Genomic DNA, 18,150 nt, shown 5'->3' with positions numbered 1-18,150 from the left:
GGGATTACTGAGGAATGGGGTGAAATAGCTAACAGCCTCTTTAAAATGTGTTCTGGAGAAAAAAATCCTTTGTGAGTGTTTGGAAAGGGTAGATAAGGGAGATCAAATTCTGTGAGGGCTGCCACTAAAATGTGAAACAGAAAAATTCACGTGGGAGAAATGCTTGAAGGACTGTCTCTGTCTGTGTCATATAGCAAGACTGCAAGAAAGGAAAGCAGCAGAAAAGGAAGGACAGAACTATTCACCCAGATGGTGAAATTATCACAGTTGGTTTTTGCCAGGTCCCTGTCTCCTCAGGATGAACTGAAATTGAGCATGGGAGCAGAAAATGAAAGTGCAGTTACTGAGTTCGTCCTAGAGGGTTTCTCAGGGCTTGATCAAAGACTACAGCTATTTCTCTCTCTGGTCCTTCTGCTCGTCTACCTGACAACAGTGATGGGGAATGCGACCATCATTTTCCTGGTGTGTATGGATCACCGCCTGCAAACCCCCAGGTACTTTTTCATCAGCAACCTGTCCTTCCTGGAGATCTGGTTTACATCCTCCACAAGCATCAAACTCGTTGTGATCCTGGCTTCTGGGAGGAGAAGAATCTCCCTAAGCAGCTGCTTTGCCCAATCCTATTTCTATTTTGCCCTGGGCTGCACAGAGTTGGCTCTTCTTGTTGTCATGTCCTTTGACCGCTATCTTGCCATCTGCCAGCCTTTGTGTTACGCTGCCATCATGAAGCCTCAGCTCTGCATCCGCCTGGTTGTTGCTGCTTGGGTCACAGGCATCACACTCATGAGTTACCGTCTGGTCCTCCTCCACGCGCTGACTTTCTGTGGCTCCAACAAGATCCACCATTTTTTTGGTGACAACTCCCCCTTGTTCAAATTGTCCTGCTCTGACACCAGCCTGCTTTGGAAACTAGACTCTTTTTTATTGCCATTTGTCGTACTGGGTTCCTTATGTTTAACTCTGGCATTTTACATGGGCATCCTTCTCTGTATTCTACACCTTCCAGCAGCCTCTGGGAGGAAAAAAGCTTTTACTACATGTTCTTCCCATCTCACCACCTTGGCCATTGCATATGGGAGCTGCATTGCTCTCTACGTGTGTCCTTCCGAAGATGTTTCCTTGGAGACAAACAGAATCGTAGCTTTGCTGAACACCGTCCTGTACCCATTCTTAAATCCATTCGTCTACAGCCTTAGAAACAAGGCTGTGATGCTGGCCCTGAACAAAGCCATTGCCCGTGCAACAGTACAGCTTTTCCCCTCATCATGATGCCTTTCTGGACAGCGATTCCAATGACCTGCTATCACATCTTAGATAATATCAGTGCATATGTATGTGACCTCCAAACACAGATGCCTCAGGAGGCTGATGTTCTTCTGGGATTGTGTCAGGCTAAGTGATACGAAGCTCATCTGTACAGTCGAAGAAAGCACTACCAATGGCAGAAGGAGTAGCTCAGCTAATACCCTGCCTCAGCTCTCCCAGACCCATCCCAGGAGAGCCACCAGCTCATCAAAAGCCCTTCTCTGCAAACTAAGAAGAGCACAGAAGCACAGAGGCAGGTGGAAACCCAAATTACAGGCTCCTGAGGCATGAACAAGTTGTCCCAGTTCCTTCCAGGGCTGCCCTGGGAGAGCCATCAGCCCCGTTTCCAGGTGTCAAACCCATCAAGACGAGTCACTGAGAGCAGCTTTCTGGATCACCACTTGGGCTAAGGGGACTTTTGCCTGGAGGTGTAGGACACCTTTTGGGATGCAGGGCAGGAGCATTTTTGGATTGCACAGGACTTATTATGGGAAGTTTAGGGGAGGCCCTCGACCAGTGTAACCTGTTCTGTCTTCTCGTGAAATTTTATTTCCAACTCTTTCCTAGGTGAGTCAATCTCTCCTTTGCGTGAACCTGTGAGCACAGGGGTGTGAGTGCAGCAACTGGAGCAGGACCAGGGGGTCAGACAGCCCTTGTGTCGTTTGTGCCAGCAACTGAGAGACCGGAGTAACTGGACGTCAGAGTTTGCGTGTGGGTGTGTGTGTGAGACTGAGGTGGTCTGTACCAGCATCTGGAATGGGACTGTAGCCTCAGGGGCTCATACTTAGGAGACTGAGTGTCAAAGCCCGGGTGCTGGAGGGATCCATCCTGTACAGGTTTGTCTATAGAATAGAATGGTTCAGTTGGAAGGGGCCTACAATCATCATCCAGTCCAGCTGCCTGACCACTTGCCACCAAAAGATAAATCATGTCCTTAAGGGCATTGTCCAAATGCCTCTTAAACACTGACAGGCTTGGGGTGTTGACCACCTCTCTAGGAAGCCTGTTGCAGGGTTTGACAACCCTCTTGGTAAAGAAATGCTTCCTAATGTCCAGTCTAAACCTCTCCTGGTGCAGCTTGGAACCATTCCCACATGCCCTGTCACAGGATATCAGGGAGGAGAGCTCAGCCCCTCCCTCTCCACGTCCCCATCTCAGGAAGCTGTCGAGAGCAATGAGGTCACTCCTCAGCCTCTTTATTTCCAAGTTACACAAACCCACTCTCCTTAGCCGTTCCTCATAGGACATGCCTTCCAGCCCTGCCACCAGCTTTGTTGCCCTCCTCTGAGCACCTTAAGTATCTTAACATCCTTGAAAATTGTGGGGCCCAGAAGTGCACACAGTGCTCAAGGTGAGGCCACACCAATGCTGAACAGAGTGGGATAATCCCGTCTTTGGGCTGGCTGGTTCTACTTTGTTTGATGCACCCCAGCTTCCAGTTTGCCCTCTTGGCTGATGGGGAACCTTGGTGACTCCTGTTGAGCCTGCTGTCACCCAGCACCCCCAGATCCCGTTCTACAGGGCTGCTCTTCACCCACTCCTCTCCCAGTCTACACTTGTGACTGGTGTTCTTTCATCCCAGGAGTCGAATCTGACATTTGTTCTTGTTAAACACGGTGACAACTCTGGGTCATGGATACAGGTATTAAATTGAACAGGGCCCAGAAAAGGTCTGTGTGTTCCCCACGTACGTCCCAGTATGTATCCTTGCTAAGTCCATTCTGCCTGCATTTGGACACGTTCTTCTCTTTTAGGGGCCCAGGAACGTCACCCAAGAGGACTCTAATTGATGGCACACTCCTCACCAAAATGAGCTTTTAGAATCATAGATTCATGGATAGATTTGGTTGGAAGGGACATTCAAAGGTCATCTAAAGACACTGAAATCATTTAGTCCAAACCCCAGCTGAGGCAGGGCCAGCTGGAGCAGGTTGCTGAAGACCTGGTCGAGGTCGGTTGGTGGAGACTCCACCAATCCACTGGGGCACTCTGTTCCAGTTGTTGACCACCCTTCCAGTCAAAAAGCATTTACCTCTTTCAGACAGAATTTTGTGTCTATATATCTGTGTCCATCAGCCCCTTGTCACTGGGAACTACCAAGAAAAGTTTGGCTCCCTGGTCTTCATGCCCTCCCATCAGGTATTCCTATACATTAATAAAATCCCTCCAAGCTTCCTTCTCCAGACTGAACAGTCCCACAACTCTCAGCCTTAACACCTATGAAAGCTGCTCCAGTCCCTTAAACCAGCTCTGTGGCCCTTTGCTGGACGTGCTTTAGTAGATCAGCAACTTCCTCGCCCTGGGCAGCCCAGCACTGGACACAGCACTCCAGGTGTGTCCTCACCAGTGCTGAGTGGAGGGGAAGGGTCACCTCCCTCCACCTGCCAGCATCGCTTTTCCTAATGCAGTTTTAACCTAATGTTTCTCTACCCGTCCCGACTGGAATGGCCTGACTTGGGTAGAAGAATATTGAGGGAGACCACGGCAAGGGTTGGGCTGAAGCTGAGGCAAATGGCAGCCAGTTTTTATCTGCTCATGCACAACTGCAGCTGTCAGGTTGGTGAGGCACGAGTGACCCTTGGAGAGTCCATGTTGACAGTCACTCTCTCGCAGGTGCTCAGAACTGTCACCCATGAGGACTCTCAGTGATGTCACACTCCTCCCCAGCATGAGCTTGTACAGTCTGGGGTTCCCTGGGATGCACTTTTGGCCTCTTTCAAAGATGGATGTTTGTCCTCTCTCAGAAGAGACCTCTGCCATTCCCATGACCTTTCCAAAGGGATATTCCAAAGAAATATCCATCTTCCCCTCGGAGTTCACTAACACTGCTCTTCCTGTTCTACGGTGGATCTAATTTCTTTAATCTTTCAGATATTTGCACCTGTTCAGGATACAATGACCATTTCTGAAGTCATCTTTTCAGATGCAGACTGGTCAGATCATTACTCTCTGGTTTCCTCCTCCCCTTAATCTTTGCTCATTCAGATGCCTCTCACCTAGGTTGCTGTTTTGAGCTTCAGGCAGTAAAATCTTACCTGTCTTTCAACAGTCTGATTGTGTCCTTAGCCAACGCTTTCATTGTCTTTGTTTCTAATTATCTTGTATCCACCTACTGTAGATATTTCTCCTCAGATTATCGCTTGTAGGAATTTCAAGCTCATTAGAGACATCTCGGACAGAGCATGTGCTTGCAGAGTGTGTTTTATTGTTCATGAAACTTTATCATGCCGCACTGTTCTCTACACATCAGGAAAGTTCTTCTGTGCCCGCGTGCAGCCGGGTCTGTCAGGAGAGCAGGCGGGAGATGATGCAATGGAGCTGTAACATCCAGCTGCAGACTGCAGGGGAGAAGGCTGATGTCACAAAAAGTGATGCAGGTTCCAGGGGACAACGAGGAAAACGGTGGGGTTGGGGAAGTGAGGAGCAAGGTTGCCCAGACAGTGTCAGACCTCAAAAAACTGCTTTTCCGACCAGTTCAGACCACTTCAGGAGACCCTCTGGAGCATTAGCACTTGAAGAATACTGCTCTAAACCCTTCTCTGAAAGAAAAGGCAGAAGGTGTAACCCTTAAAAAAAAAAAAATTCTTAGATGCACTTTGAAAACTTCCTCCTGAACTACACTATGAAACAGCTCCAGTTATCTGTGCAAGTTTTGAAGACCTGAAGAAAATGACAAGGTAAACAGCTCATTAGGGCATTTGGGGCTCATTCCATGACCCTCAGGTACTGAGAGAAGCCTGAAGAAACCTCTCCAGAAGTCAAAGTCAGAAGCAAAGCCCAGAAGTCCCTTGAAGCCCTGACTGGCCCCCCTGAGGGCCCTTACTGACAAAGCCTCCCCAGGGCCTCCTTAGAGCAGATCACTGGAGGCCGTGCTTGCAGGCAGGCCAAGGCCCTGTGCAGGGGGCTGGAATGCTGAGAAAACCCTTTGCTTTGCTTTAGGAAGCAGAAAGGCCAAGCCCTGACCCTCAGGCCCTGCCAAGGCCCATCCTGACACCCTCCAAGTTCCATCTCACCAGCCTCACTGGCAGAGGCAACTGCTCTTGCCAAGAGGACCAAGACCTCAGGCCTCTTGGACCTTTCAGCCTTGTTACAGCCCTTGGCCATCTCTACTGCAGGCTGTCCTACCCTGCCCCAAGCCTGCCCCTCTTTCCCTTCAGGCTGTTCACACCCTGCTTGCTTTCCCACCCAGCTCTCACCCCACAATTTCTACACCTTCCCTCATGTCTCTCCACTCTTGCTGGCCATTCCATGAAACACAAAGCCATAGGCTGATCCAGACCCCTCTTGGTGAACTCTTGCACCACAAAGCTACCCTTGGAGTTACATCTCTTTTGGGTTCATCTCCAGTCTAAACCTTCCAAGCTGCACTTTGTGGAGGTTTCCTTCTCTTCCCACTACCAAGAAAATCTCCATCAGCTCTGAAACCACCCTTCAAGCAGGTGCATGCTGCTCTTGTGCCCTGAGCCTCCACTTCAGTAAGCTAAAGAAGCCCAGAACTTTCATCCTCCACGTACAGGCTCCAAACTCTAGCCTGGCAGATCTCCTCGGCAGTCCTTCGTTTCCTCCCCATTCCTCCAGGCAAGGCAGCCCCAAAGCCAGAGTCTAGTTATCCAGATGTGGCCACAGCAGTGCCGAGCCAAGGGGGATGAGAGGTCCCTTGTCTGGGTGGCCACGCACCCCCTAATGCAGACCCATCTCTGCAGCCCCATCTGCAGCTGGCCTTCCACACGGTGAGCGTGTACCACCAGCTCCTCTGGCATCCCTCATAGTGCCCAGGCCCTTCTCCTCAGGGTCACTCCTGAGCTGCTCAGCTCCCAGCCTGCCGTCAGCTATGGTTTCACTCTGCCCCCATAAAGGACTCACCACTTCTCCTCACAAAGCTTCCTGGGGTTTCTAGCGCCAAATCCCAGAGATTTCCAGGGTCCCCCAGCAGTGAAGCACCATTGGACCAGCTCTTCATCTGCACCCGCAGATGGCTCACCCTGACCTGTGGTGCCTCTGACAAGACAACAGCATGAGGAATTGCAGGGCACTACAGATCATAACAGGAAGCACTTGTTCAGTGATAGTGCTGACCAAGGGACACATTCCCACGGTGTCCAGCTCCGAAACACCAAAGGAAAGTACAAAGCAAGGCAGAGTAGGAGCAGGGAGGAAAGGATAAGCAGAGATGGGCAGTTTGCATGGGAGGGTACAAGGATGGTCAAAGGGAAGAAATTGTGACCAGGAAGTGAGGGAAAAAGGAAAGAAAAGGTGATGTCGTGGAGCTGATGAGGGCTGTTTGGGGGCACCTGCCAGGCAGCCCTGCATCTCTGCAACAATGCCTGGAGTGGGACAAGAAAGCCACAGGTCATCTGACCAAACTTTCTGTTTGAGGTCAAAGGTCAGCAGGCACCTGCATGATTTCCCTCCATCAGGAAGGCAAGATCTGTGGGGGATGGAAATACAGAATTGTTCCTGCCGGAAGGGACCTGAGGAGGTCTCTAGGCCAACCTGCTGCTCACAGCAGGGTCACCTCTGGGGTCAGAGCAGGTCGCTCATGGCTTCATTCATTTGGGGCTTGAAAAGCACCAAGGACAGAGACGACACCAGCTCTCTGGGAGATCTGCTGCAGTGCTTGAGTGTCTTGGTGAACAGAGTATTTCCTCCCTTCTTTCAGGTGACGCCCATTGGCCCTCATCCTCCCATCATGCACAACAGAGTAGAGCCTCAATGCATTTTCTTGCTGATAACCAAGAAGATGTGTGAGGGCTCCCCAAATCCTTGTCCTCTCCCGGTTTTGCACCTTTGAAGCAAAGGTGGCCAAGAGCATCCTGGGCAGCAGCTGGCAAGAGCACTGCCAGAGGGTTGGTGGAGGTGATCCTTCCTCTCTACTCAGCACCACTACAGTTTCTCTTGCTCACCTCCCTCACGGTTTTCTACCCTACCATCTTCACCCACACTTCAACCAAAGTTGCCCTCCACAGCAGAAGAGCTGTGACAACCCCTATCCATGCCCTCTTCCTGAATGGCTCTACCAGGTTCTTAGGGAAGGAGATTCTCACCATCAATGTGCTTTTGCTGGCCTGTCAGAGACACTGGCAGAGGTGAGCCTAAAATCACGTATCCCAGCCAGGAGTCAAGGGCTGACCTATCAGCTACTGCAGAAAGAATCAAGAATCAGAGAACGGTGGGGGTTGGAAGGGATCTCTGATGATCACATGCTCCAACCCCACCGTTAAAGCCGGTTTGCCTAAAGCCGGTCGTGGAGGATTGCGTCCAGGTGGGTTTTGAGTATCTCCAGGGAAGGAGACTCCCTGTTCCAATGCTCTGTCACTCTTACTGTAGAGAAGTTTTTCCTCATGGTGAGGTGGAACTTCCTGTGCTCCAGTTTGTGACCGTTGCCCCTTGTCCTGTCACTGGGCACCTCTGAAAAGAGCTTGGCACCATCCCCTTGACATCCACCCTTTAGATATTCATAAGTGATGGTAAGGTCCCTTCTCAGTCTTCTCCAGGCTAAAGAGGCCCAGTTCTGTCAGCCTTTCCATATAGGGGAAATGCTCCAGACCCCTCATCATCTTAGTAACATCCATTGGACTTTCTGCCACAGTTCCCTGTCCCTCTTGGACTGGAGGGTCCAGAACTGGACACAGCACTCCAGATGTGGCTTTAACCAGGGCAGTGTAGAGCAGGAGAATAACCTCCCTCAAACTCCTTGCCACACTCTTCGTGATGCAAACCACGATACCTCTGGCCTTCTTGGCCACAAGCACACATCGCTGGCTCATGGCCCACTTGTTGTCTACCAGAGCTCCCAGGTCCTTCTCCGCAGAGCTGCTCTCCAGTGAGTCCATCCCCAGCCTGGACTGGTGCAGGGGGTTATTCCTCCCCAGGTGCAGGACCCTACACTTGCCCTTGTTGAACCTCATGAGGTTCCCCCCCTCCCAGCTCTCCAGCCTGTCCAGGTCTCTGGGTGGCAGCACAGCCTTCTGGCATCTCAGCCCCTCCTCCCAGTTTAGTATCGTCACCAAACTGGCTGAGGGTGCACTCTGTCCCTTCATCCAGGTTACTTATGAATATGATACACAGGATGGGACCCAGTACTGACCCCTGGGGATCACCACCAGTCACAGACCTCCAGCTGGACTCAGCACCACTGAGCACCCCCTCTGAGCTCTGTCCTTAAGCCAGTTGTCCATCCACCTCACTCTCCACTCGTTTAGCCCACGCTTCCCTGTGAGGATGTGGTGGGAGACAGTGACAAAAGCCTTGCTGAAGTCAAGGTCACCAGCATCCACTGCTTTCCCCTCCTCCACCCAGCCAGTCATGCTGTCACAGAAGGCTCTCAGGTGGGTCAGGCATGATTTCCCCTTGGTGAATCCATGCTGACTACTCCTGACAATCCTCTTTTCCTCCCCCTGTTTAGAGGTGACACCCAGAATCAACTGTTCCATCACCTTTCCAGGGATGGAGGGGAGGCTGACTGCTCTGTAGTTCCCCACATCCTCCTTCTTGCCCTTTTTGAAGACTGCAGTGACATTGGCTTTCCTCCAGTCCTCAGGCTCCTCTCCTGTTTGCCCTGACCTGCCGAAGATGATGGAGAGTAGCTTAGCAGTAGTATCTACCAGCTCCCTCAGCACATCTGAGCTGGTCTCGTGCACTCATCTTACCCACAGGGCTGCTCAGAGACACGAGTCCTTCCCTCGCACACACACAGGCAGTGCAGGGCAGGAGTTGTCGTGCCTCTCTGGCCTCCTGCTGCCATTCCCAGAGGCTGGCAGGCACCTCAACCCTGCAGTGTGTCCCGTTGCCCTGCACTCATCTGAGATGCCCCACGGCAAGAGAAATGGACCCAGGGACGTTTGGGTTCAAGGAAGCCCACCCCAGTGCTGCATTCCGGTGATTTCTCAGGGGATGTCAACGTGAAGTGACCCTGAGACACTGCCTGTCCCACTGCCCTTCATGGCATCCCCAGGAACAGCTGATGGCGTTTGTGCTCCTTCAGGCTCATCTCTCCTCGTGGACGTGATGTGCATTCTCACATCTCATCTGAACAATGTGAACACGGACGTCTGACCTGGTCATTCAGTGTTCCTCTGTGCCGGGACAAGAACCTCTCTGAGCTGGGGTGAGAGGGCAGTGCTGGAAATGGTGGTTGTGATGGGGCTCCTCCATGACGATTGCGCCAGGGCACGAGGTTTAACCCAGGCCGGCAACTAAGCACCACACAGCTGCTCCCTCCCTCGCTACCCCTGCAGCGGGATGGGGGAGGGAATCGGAAGGGTAAAAGTAGGAAAACTCGTGGGTTGAGATAAAGGTGGTTTAATAGGTAAAGCAAAAGCAGCGCACCCAAGCCAAGCAAAAGAAGGAATTCAGGCCCTGCTTCCCACCAGCAGGCAGGTGCTCAGCCATCCCCAGGAAAGCAGGGCTCCATCGTGCATGACGGTTACTTGGGAAGACAAACGGCATCACTCCGAATGTCCCCCTCTTCCTTCTTCTTCACCTGGGTTTTATTGCTGAGCATGACATCCCATGGTATGGAATATCCCTTTGGTCAGGTGGGGTCAGCTGTCCTGGCTGTTTCCCCTCCCAATCCCTTGTGCACCCCCAGCCTACTCGCTGGTGGGGTGGGGTAAGGAGCAGAAAAGGTCTTGACTCTGTGCAAGCACTGCTCAGCAATAAAGAGATCATCCCTGTGTTATCAACACTGTTTCCAGCACAAATCCAAAACACAGCTCCCTACCAGCTACGATGAGGACAATTAACTCTGTCCCAGCCCAAACCAGCACAGGCAGCTTCCCCAGGGTGTCCAGTGAGCCCAGGCACAGACAAGACCCTGCTCTGCTGGTCCTTCAGGTCTCTCCCAGGAGGGCCGGCTGTGCGAGGACACTGCTGGTTTCCCCACACCCCACACCCTGCACACTCACACTCTTTCTCTGTTCACCGGCGTTGTCATCTGTGGGACAGTTTCTTGGGCATGTTCTTGAGAGTGACTTTGGAGGAAGACCTAAGCTTTCAGGCAGTGCCCTGAGGAGATCCCCTTTCCTGATGGAACCGCTCTTACGGAGGGCAGCTCTGTCAGAGAAGTGCCCATTGCCTGTCCCTGCCTGCGGTCACAGGACTACCACGCAGCAGGACTGTGACCAAGCTGCCAGAGCAATCGGGCCTTACAGCAACCCAAGGGCTCAGAGGGAGAGTGTGGAAGTGGAAAGAGAAGAGCTCTGGAAGACCCAGTGCTCCTGACAGTGCTGCCATGCTGGGAACTCTCTTGCTGGGCCTCTACTGAGGTACAGGACATCTGCTATGCAGAGGAAGATGGGCAGTTTCTTGCTTCCGTATAACAGCCACCCACCAGTTTGCACACAGCACCCTTGAGCTCCTGGTTCCTCGTGCTGCAGATGAGGGGGTTCACAGCTGGAGGCACCAACGAGTAAAGCACAGCAACCAACAGATTGTGGGATGGTGAGAAGATGGAGGGGGGCTTCAGGTGGGCAAACATGGCAGTGCTGACAAACAGCGAGACCACGGCCAGGTGAGGGAGGTAGGTAGAAAAGGCTTTGTGCCGTCCCTGGATCATCCCACTGCATTCAGTGTTGGTGTGACCTCACCTCGAGTACTGTGTCCCCTTCTGGGCCCCACAATTCTCAAGGATGTTAAGATATTTGAATGTGCTCAGAGGAGGCAACAAAGCTGGTGGCTGGGCTGGAAGGCATGTCCTATGAGGAACGGCTAAGGAGAGTGAGTTTGTGTAACTTGGAGAAAAAGAGGCTGAGGAGTGACCTCATTGCTCTCTACAGCTTCCTGAGGAGGGGACGTGGAGAGGGAGGTGCTGAGCATTCCTCCCTGGTATCCTGTGACAGGGCACGTGGGAATGGTTCAAAGCTGCACCAGGAGAGGTTTAGACTGGACATTAGGAAGCATTTCTTTACCAAGAGGGTGGTCAAACCCTTCAACAGGCTTCCTAGAGAGGAGGTCAACACCCCAAGCCTGTCAGTGTTTAAGAGGCATTTGGACAATGCCCTGCAGAATACCATTTATCTTTTGGTGAGATGTGAGGTGGTCAGGCAGTTGGACTAGATGATGGTTGTAGGCCCCTCCTGATGGAATTATTCTATTCTATAGATATCCCTGTGCAGGGTGGCTCCCTCCAGCACTTGGGCTCAGACACTGGGTCTCCTCAGTAGCTGCCCCTGGATACCAGCCTCCCCAGTTGCAGGCACCGGGACATAGGAGTCCCTGAGGCCTCAATCCCGCTCCAGATGCTGGTACAGACCACCTTCATCTCTCTCTCTCTCTCTCACACACACACACATACACAAACTCTAAAGTCCAGTCACTCCAGTCTCTCAGTTGCTGGCACTAATGACACAAGGGCTGTCTGACCCCCTGGTCCTGCACCAGTTGCTGCACTCACACCCCTGTGCTCACAGGTTCACGCAGAGGAGAGATTGACTCACCCAGGAAAGAGTTGGAAATAAAGTTTCATGAGAAGACAGAACAGATTGCACTGGCCAGGGTCCTCCCCTAAACTTCCCGGAGTAAGTCCTGTGCAATCCGAAAATGCTCCTGCCCTACATCCCATAAAGTGTCCTGCACCTCCAGGCAACAGTCTCCTTAATCCAAGTGGTGAGCCAGAAAGCTGCTCTCAATGACTCGTCTTGATGGGTTTCACACCTGGACAACAGGGCTGAATACTCTCCCAGGGCAGCCCTGGAAGGAGCTGGTACAACTTGTTCATGCCTCAGGAGCCTGTAATTTGGGTTCCCACCTGCCTCTGTGCCTCTGTACTCTTAGTTTGCAGAGAAGGGCTCATGATGAGCTGGTGGCTCTCCTGGGATGGGTCTGGGAGAGCTGGAGCAGGGCATTAACTGAGTCACTCCTCCTGCCATTGGTAGTGCCTTCTTTGGCTGGGCAGATGAGCTTCTTATCCCTTGACCCAACAGAATCCCACAAGAGCATCAGCCTCCTGAGGCATCTGTGTTTGGAGGTCACATACATACGCACTGGTATCATTTAAGAGATGACAGCAGGTCGTTGGAATCTCTGTCCAGAAAGGCATCACGATGAGGGGAAAAGCTGTACTGTTGCACGGGCAATGGCTTTGTTCAGGGCCAGCATCACAGCCTTGTTTCTAAGGCTGTAGACGAATGGATTTAAGAATGGGTACAGGACAGTGTTCAGCAAAGCTACAATTCTGTTTGTCTCCAAGGAAACATCTTCTGAAGGACACACGTAGAGAGCAATGCAGCTCCCATATACAATGGCCAAGGTGGTGAGATGGGAAGAACATGTAGTAAAAGCTTTTTTCCTCCCAGAGGCTGCTGGAAGGTGTAGAATACAGAGAAGGATGCCCATGTAAAATGCCAGAGTTAAACCTAAGGAACCCAGTACGACGAATGGCAATAAAAAAGAGTCTAGTTTCCAAAGCAGGCTGGTGTCAGAGCAGGACAATTTGAATAAGGGGGAGTTGTCACCAAAAAAATGGTGGATCTTGTTGGAGCCACAGAAAGTCAGTGTGTGGAGGAGGACCAGACGGTAACTCATGAGTGTGATGCCTGTGACCCAAGCAGCAACAACCAGGCGGATGCAGAGCTCAGGCTTCATGATGGCAGCGTAACACAAAGGCTGGCAGATGGCAACATAGCGGTCAAAGGACATGACAACAAGAAGAGCCAACTCTGTGCAGCCCAGGGCAAAATAGAAATAGGATTGGGCAAAGCAGCTGCTTAGGGAGATTCTTCTCCTCCCAGAAGCCAGGATCACAACGAGTTTGATGCTTGTGGAGGATGTAAACCAGATCTCCAGGAAGGACAGGTTGCTGATGAAAAAGTACATGGGGGTTTGCAGGCGGTGATCCATACACACCAGGAAAATGATGGTCACATTCCCCATCACTGTTGTCAGGTAGACGAGCAGAAGGACCAGAGAGAGAAATAGCTGTAGTCTTTGCTCAAGCCCTGAGAAACCCTCTAGGATGAACTCAGTAACTGCACTTTCATTTTCTGCTCCCATGCTCAATTTCAGTTCATCCTGATGAGACAGGAACCTGACAAAAACCAACTGTGAAAATTTTACCATCTGGGTGAATAGTTCTGTCCTTCCTTCTGTGCTGCTTTCCTTTCTTGCAGTCTTGCTATATGACACAGACAGAGACAGTCCTTCAAGCATTTCTCCCACCTGAATTTTTCTGTTTCTCATTTCAGTGGGAGTCCTCACAGAATTTGTTGTCTCTTTTCTACCCTTTCCAAACACTCACAAAGGATTTCTTTCTCCAGAACACATTTTAAAGAGGCCGTTAGCTATTTCATCCCATTCCTGGGTAATCACAAATTCATTCACTCAGACCTATTGCAAACCTCTGTCACACCTATGTGCCAAACTCTCCTCTTCTATTGCACGAATACTAAAAAAGCAAAACAAATGAAATCAAACCAAATCTGTATGTTAAAAGCTGTTCTTTCTATTTTTCCATACTTGCCTTTTTGGACTAGGAATCACTGAGAATCTGCTGATTTTAAAATAAGTAATATCAAGTATCTCTTCTGTAATCCCCCACTTTCTTCCATGGCTTCTTGTTCTCTGTTTCTTCAGGAGAGGACAGGGGTGGGAAGGGGGAATAAGGACCAAGTCTGACTTGTCTTCCTTAGTACTCTAAATAGTGACTGAAATTTTCTGTGGTTCCACACAGTCTCATCTGACATCCGCCTGCACTCAAATGCAGTTGTTTCCAAACAGCTGCTCATTGCTATTACCCTCAAATGTCCTGACCGAAACGCAGAGCAAGGGTGTCTGGAAGAGATTTGTAAGCTTTCTTTTGGATGCCAGTTATAGGCTGGGAGGACCCAACCTCTAGTGTTTTCTCTTGTCTCCATTGAGTATAGAGGGAGCCTCTGGGAAACAAGTTCTCACAGGCACCTGCAGCACAGTCGGTGACACTCACTGTTCAAGTCTCAAATCTCGGATATACCCAGGGGACACCTCTGGCCCTCTACCCTGCTTGGGATCATGTGACATCACAAGCAGCTTGTTGAGAACTGAAGGGACCTTAAGAGCTCCTCAGCCACAAGTGACATCACAAGCACCTGCACAACCCAGCTGCCTCCTCCCGCCCACTCACATCTCCATGGAAATAGGACAACACAAGCACCTCTACAAGCCACATGGCCTTTCATCCACTATCCCATACTCAGACAGCAGTTGCCTCAAAAGCACCTTCACAAGCCAGGGCGCTGCTTCTGATCTTGGTTCAAGGAAGCCCATCCCAGGGCTGCATTCAGGTGTTTCCCAGGGGATGTTACGCTCAACGGGAAGTGACCTCAAGGCACTGTCTGTCTCACAGGCCTTCATGGCACCCCTAAGAGCTGATGGCCCTTGTGCTTGCTCAGGATCACCTCCCCACACGCACACAATGTGCATGCTTACGTCTGCTCTGTACAATGCAAACATGGACTCCTGACCTAGTCCTTTGGTGTCCCTCTGTGGAGGGACAAGCAATCCCTGCGAGCTGGGGTGAGAGGCCAGTGCTGGACATGGTGGTTGTTACTGGCTGCTCTGTGAGGATGGCCCTGGGGCAGCACCCCTGGGGTGTCCAGGGAGCACAGGTTCAGACCAGACACTCCTCTGCATGTCCTTCATGTCCCAGAGCAAGAAACAGGCCACTGAGAACATTCATCCAGCCGGCATGCTGAGGAGATCCCCACCTCAGGCACCTTGCAGACCCACGTGCTAAACTTCCTCCCCAGGACAGCAAGAGACAACTGGCCTAGGGGATCCTCAGGAAGGTCCTTTTGCCCCAGGGAAAGGGCAGCCTGACCCGAGCTGCCACCCACACCAAAGGGTTTCTCTTTCCATGTCCCCCCTGCACACACACACGGTGCCCTGCTCTTCTCCCGGGACAACCCATCTCCCCACAGAGACTTTTCCCTACAGAGCTCATCTCTGCTGACCTGGACGGCCATTCCTGCACCCCCTCCCCAGGCTCCCCACAGACCCTGAACTGGTGGTGCTGCTCTGCAGAGCAAGTGGGCTGTGGTGGCCAGGGCCATGCTGGTGAGGCTGAGAGGCAGACCCAGCTCAGGGTGGCTACTGCCCCCTCCACCTCAGCACACAGCCCCTGGCCCTAAAGCTCCACAGAAGATCTTGGAGAAAGGAACTCAGACAAACAAGTCGGTGCAGGGTCCTTTATTTGGATTAAACACACGGAGAGCACAGCTCCTTATTTATACAAATCCATTGGGGCACACAAGGCAGGCAGATACTGATATAGAAGTAGGATGAAGAATAAGGAGAGGGTTTGTGGACAGCCTTAACAGAACCAAGAACAGCTAAAACTAAAGAAAACAAGTCAACCTCCCAAACCTACAGGCCATGCCAGTAATGAGTTCCATTACTAGTGATATGCAGGGGAAGATGGGCAGTTCACTACTGCTTCTGAAAAGCAACCAGTCATCAGTTTCCTCAGGGCGTCCTTGAGCTCCTGGTTCCTCATGCTGTAGATGAGGGGGTTCACTGCTGGAGGAACCACCGAGTACAGAACTGCCAGCAGAAAGTTCAGGAGTGGGGAGGAGATGGAGGGGGGCTTCAGGTCAGCAAACATGCCAGTGCTGACAAAGAGGGAGACCACGGCCAGGTGAGGGAGGCAGGTGGAAAAGGCTTTGTGGCGTCCCTGCTCCGAGGGGATCCTCAGCACGGCCCTGAAGATCTGCACGTAGGACACCACAATGAACACAAAACAACCAAAGCCTAAACAGACACTGACCACAAGGACTACAACTTCCTTGAAGTCGGAGTGTGAGCAGGAGAGCTTGAGGATCTGAGGGATTTCACAGAAGAACTGGTCCACAGCATTGCCTTGGCAGAGGGGCAGTGAAAATGTACTGGCCGTGTGCAGGAGAGCATTGAGAAACCCACTGCCCCAGGCAGCTGCTGCCATGTGGACACAAGCTCTGCTGCCCAGGAGGGTCCCGTAGTGCAGGGGTTTGCAGATGGCAACATAGCGGTCGTAGGCCATGACGGTGAGAAGACAAAACTCTGCTGTGATCAAGAAGACAAAGAGAAAAAACTGTGCAACACATCCTGCGTAGGAGATGGCCCTGGTGTTCCAGAGGGCATTGGCCATGGTTTTGGGGAGAGTGGTGGAGAGGGAGCCCAAATCAAGGAGGGAGAGGTTGAGGAGGAAGAAGTACATTGGGGTGTGAAGGCGGTGGTCGCAGGCTACGGCAGTGATGATGAGTCCATTGCCCAGGAGGGCAGCCAGGTAGATGCCCAGGAAGAGCACGAAGGTTAAAAGCTGCAGCTCCCGTGTGTCTGCAAACGGCAGGAGGAGGAACTGGGTGATGGAGCTGCTGTTGGACATTATCTCACTGCAGGAATAGGAGACTGTTGAAAGAGGAGAAGACATTGACAAGTGAGGACAGATTTCTCTGAGCCAGTCTTATGCAATTTCTTTCTGATAACCCCCATAATGGCTTCTTTTTTAAGGGTAAATTCAGTCATTTCCTTTTTGTGAGGTCAGCATTGATGAGCAGGGGCTCTGCCCATGGGCTCCAGAGAAGTCAGACCTGTGCTATTGCAGTGGTGTCAAACAGCCCGTGCATTCGGTAGGTGTTCCTGGTAATGGGTGCCTTCAGTTCAGTGAGAGGTATTTGCCTCAGTGACCATGTGACAATTGTCCCTATTTATTGCAGTGCGATGGAGTCAGCACCCAGACCAGCTGTATCTGAGAGGGAAGAGCCCAGGGAGGGACCCAGCCCTTCCAACTCTGCTCTCCTGAACAGCAAAGTCTGCAAAGGAATCACTCACGGCCAACACAGAACATTTCTCACAGCCATTTTCCATCTCCAGGCTCTCTCCAGACATGATACCAGCAGCATGCCTGTCAAGGAGAATGGGGCTGTCAGTAGGTTCCCATCCTCCCCTGCTGAAGTGCCCCCAGCACGGGAGAAGGGCACTTCAACCTCTTTACCCCCGGGAGATGCTCAGGTGCCTGAAAAACTCTGCCCAGCATCTCCTGAAGGGAGAGTCAGCTTGTTTGTAATTTCCACACGCTGCGTTGCCCACAGCCTCCCAGGGCCAGTATCTCAAAGTGCATCTGAGATACCCCCACAACCCAGAGCTTCCATAGGCAAGAAAAAACAGCAGCACAAAGAAGAAAAACACGAAGCAATACCCTGATCCTTCTGCAAATGGGGAAAAGGAAAGAAAGACAGCTGGCACATGGGAAAACTTCCTCCTTACACAGCAGAGCACAGCACCTCCACTTTGGTGATATCCCAGGCCGGTTGCTCTCAGTCCCTTTTCTCTGCAGAAGGAAGAGGTTTATGTGTCAGGAGAGATGCACTTTTGCTCTACTGCAGCTCTTGCTGCAGAAGAGACAGCATCTGCCCTGGACCCCCCTCAGCTTGAGGGCAGAGGGTCTGCTGTGGGGCAGAGCTGACTAGGGAGGCTTGCTCAGAAGCACCTCTCTGTATTGGATCAGGAGCTTTCTGAATTCCCACTGCCATGACATTTCTAGTTTTCTCTGCCCAGGTCTCTGCTGCCTGGAGCTGTCCCTGTCAGGAACTCTTTCTCTGTCCCCACATCTCCTCCCCGGCAGCACCCACAGACCCCATCCCATGCTCTGTGTACGCAGCTCAGCCTTGCATACACCTCCTGGCAGCCAAGAACTGCCCAGGGGCACCTCCGTGACACCAGGCTCTGATGGGAACATGAGTTCATTGCTGATGAGGATGGAGAGTTGATGCTGGGAAGGCCTGTAATCCAAAGGTGGTTTGTTTTTGATACTCCCAGATTTAGAATGCTCCAAGTGAAACACATCTGGAGTTTCAGTGCCTTCTCCCAAACGGAGAGAATAATTTCCATGTCCAA

The 18,150-nt window shown here is 51.7% G+C and overlaps 3 protein-coding genes across 3 annotated transcripts; 1 reads left to right on the top strand and 2 right to left on the bottom strand.

Moving 5' to 3' along the window:
• The first annotated feature begins 249 nt into the window (after positions 1-249).
• LOC147412926 (olfactory receptor 6E1-like) lies at positions 250-1,269 on the top strand. Its single transcript, XM_086480802.1, has one exon. It carries the CDS (start codon positions 250-252, stop codon positions 1,267-1,269), a length of 1,020 nt encoding a protein of 339 aa, XP_086336928.1.
• Positions 1,270-12,342: 11,073 nt separating this feature from the next.
• Positions 12,343-13,362, bottom strand: LOC147412925 (olfactory receptor 6E1-like). The gene has a single exon (XM_086480801.1). It carries the CDS (start codon positions 13,360-13,362, stop codon positions 12,343-12,345), a length of 1,020 nt encoding a protein of 339 aa, XP_086336927.1.
• Positions 13,363-15,673: 2,311 nt separating this feature from the next.
• Positions 15,674-16,639, bottom strand: LOC147412924 (olfactory receptor 14A16-like). Its single transcript, XM_086480800.1, has one exon. It carries the CDS (start codon positions 16,637-16,639, stop codon positions 15,674-15,676), a length of 966 nt encoding a protein of 321 aa, XP_086336926.1.
• Positions 16,640-18,150: the final 1,511 nt, after the last annotated feature.

This window comes from Leptosomus discolor, unplaced genomic scaffold (genome assembly GCF_034619465.1).
Source record: "Leptosomus discolor isolate bLepDis1 unplaced genomic scaffold, bLepDis1.hap2 HAP2_SCAFFOLD_35, whole genome shotgun sequence".
NCBI lineage: Eukaryota > Metazoa > Chordata > Aves > Leptosomiformes > Leptosomidae > Leptosomus > Leptosomus discolor.
This window is presented reverse-complemented; position numbering and strand designations above follow the sequence as displayed.

Coding starts and splice junctions, on each gene's coding strand:
- LOC147412925 (XM_086480801.1), bottom strand. CDS start 13,362: ATGGTAAAATTTTCACAGTTGGTTTTTGTCAGGTTCCTGTCTCATCAG.
- LOC147412926 (XM_086480802.1), top strand. CDS start 250: ATGGTGAAATTATCACAGTTGGTTTTTGCCAGGTCCCTGTCTCCTCAG.
- LOC147412924 (XM_086480800.1), bottom strand. CDS start 16,639: ATGTCCAACAGCAGCTCCATCACCCAGTTCCTCCTCCTGCCGTTTGCA.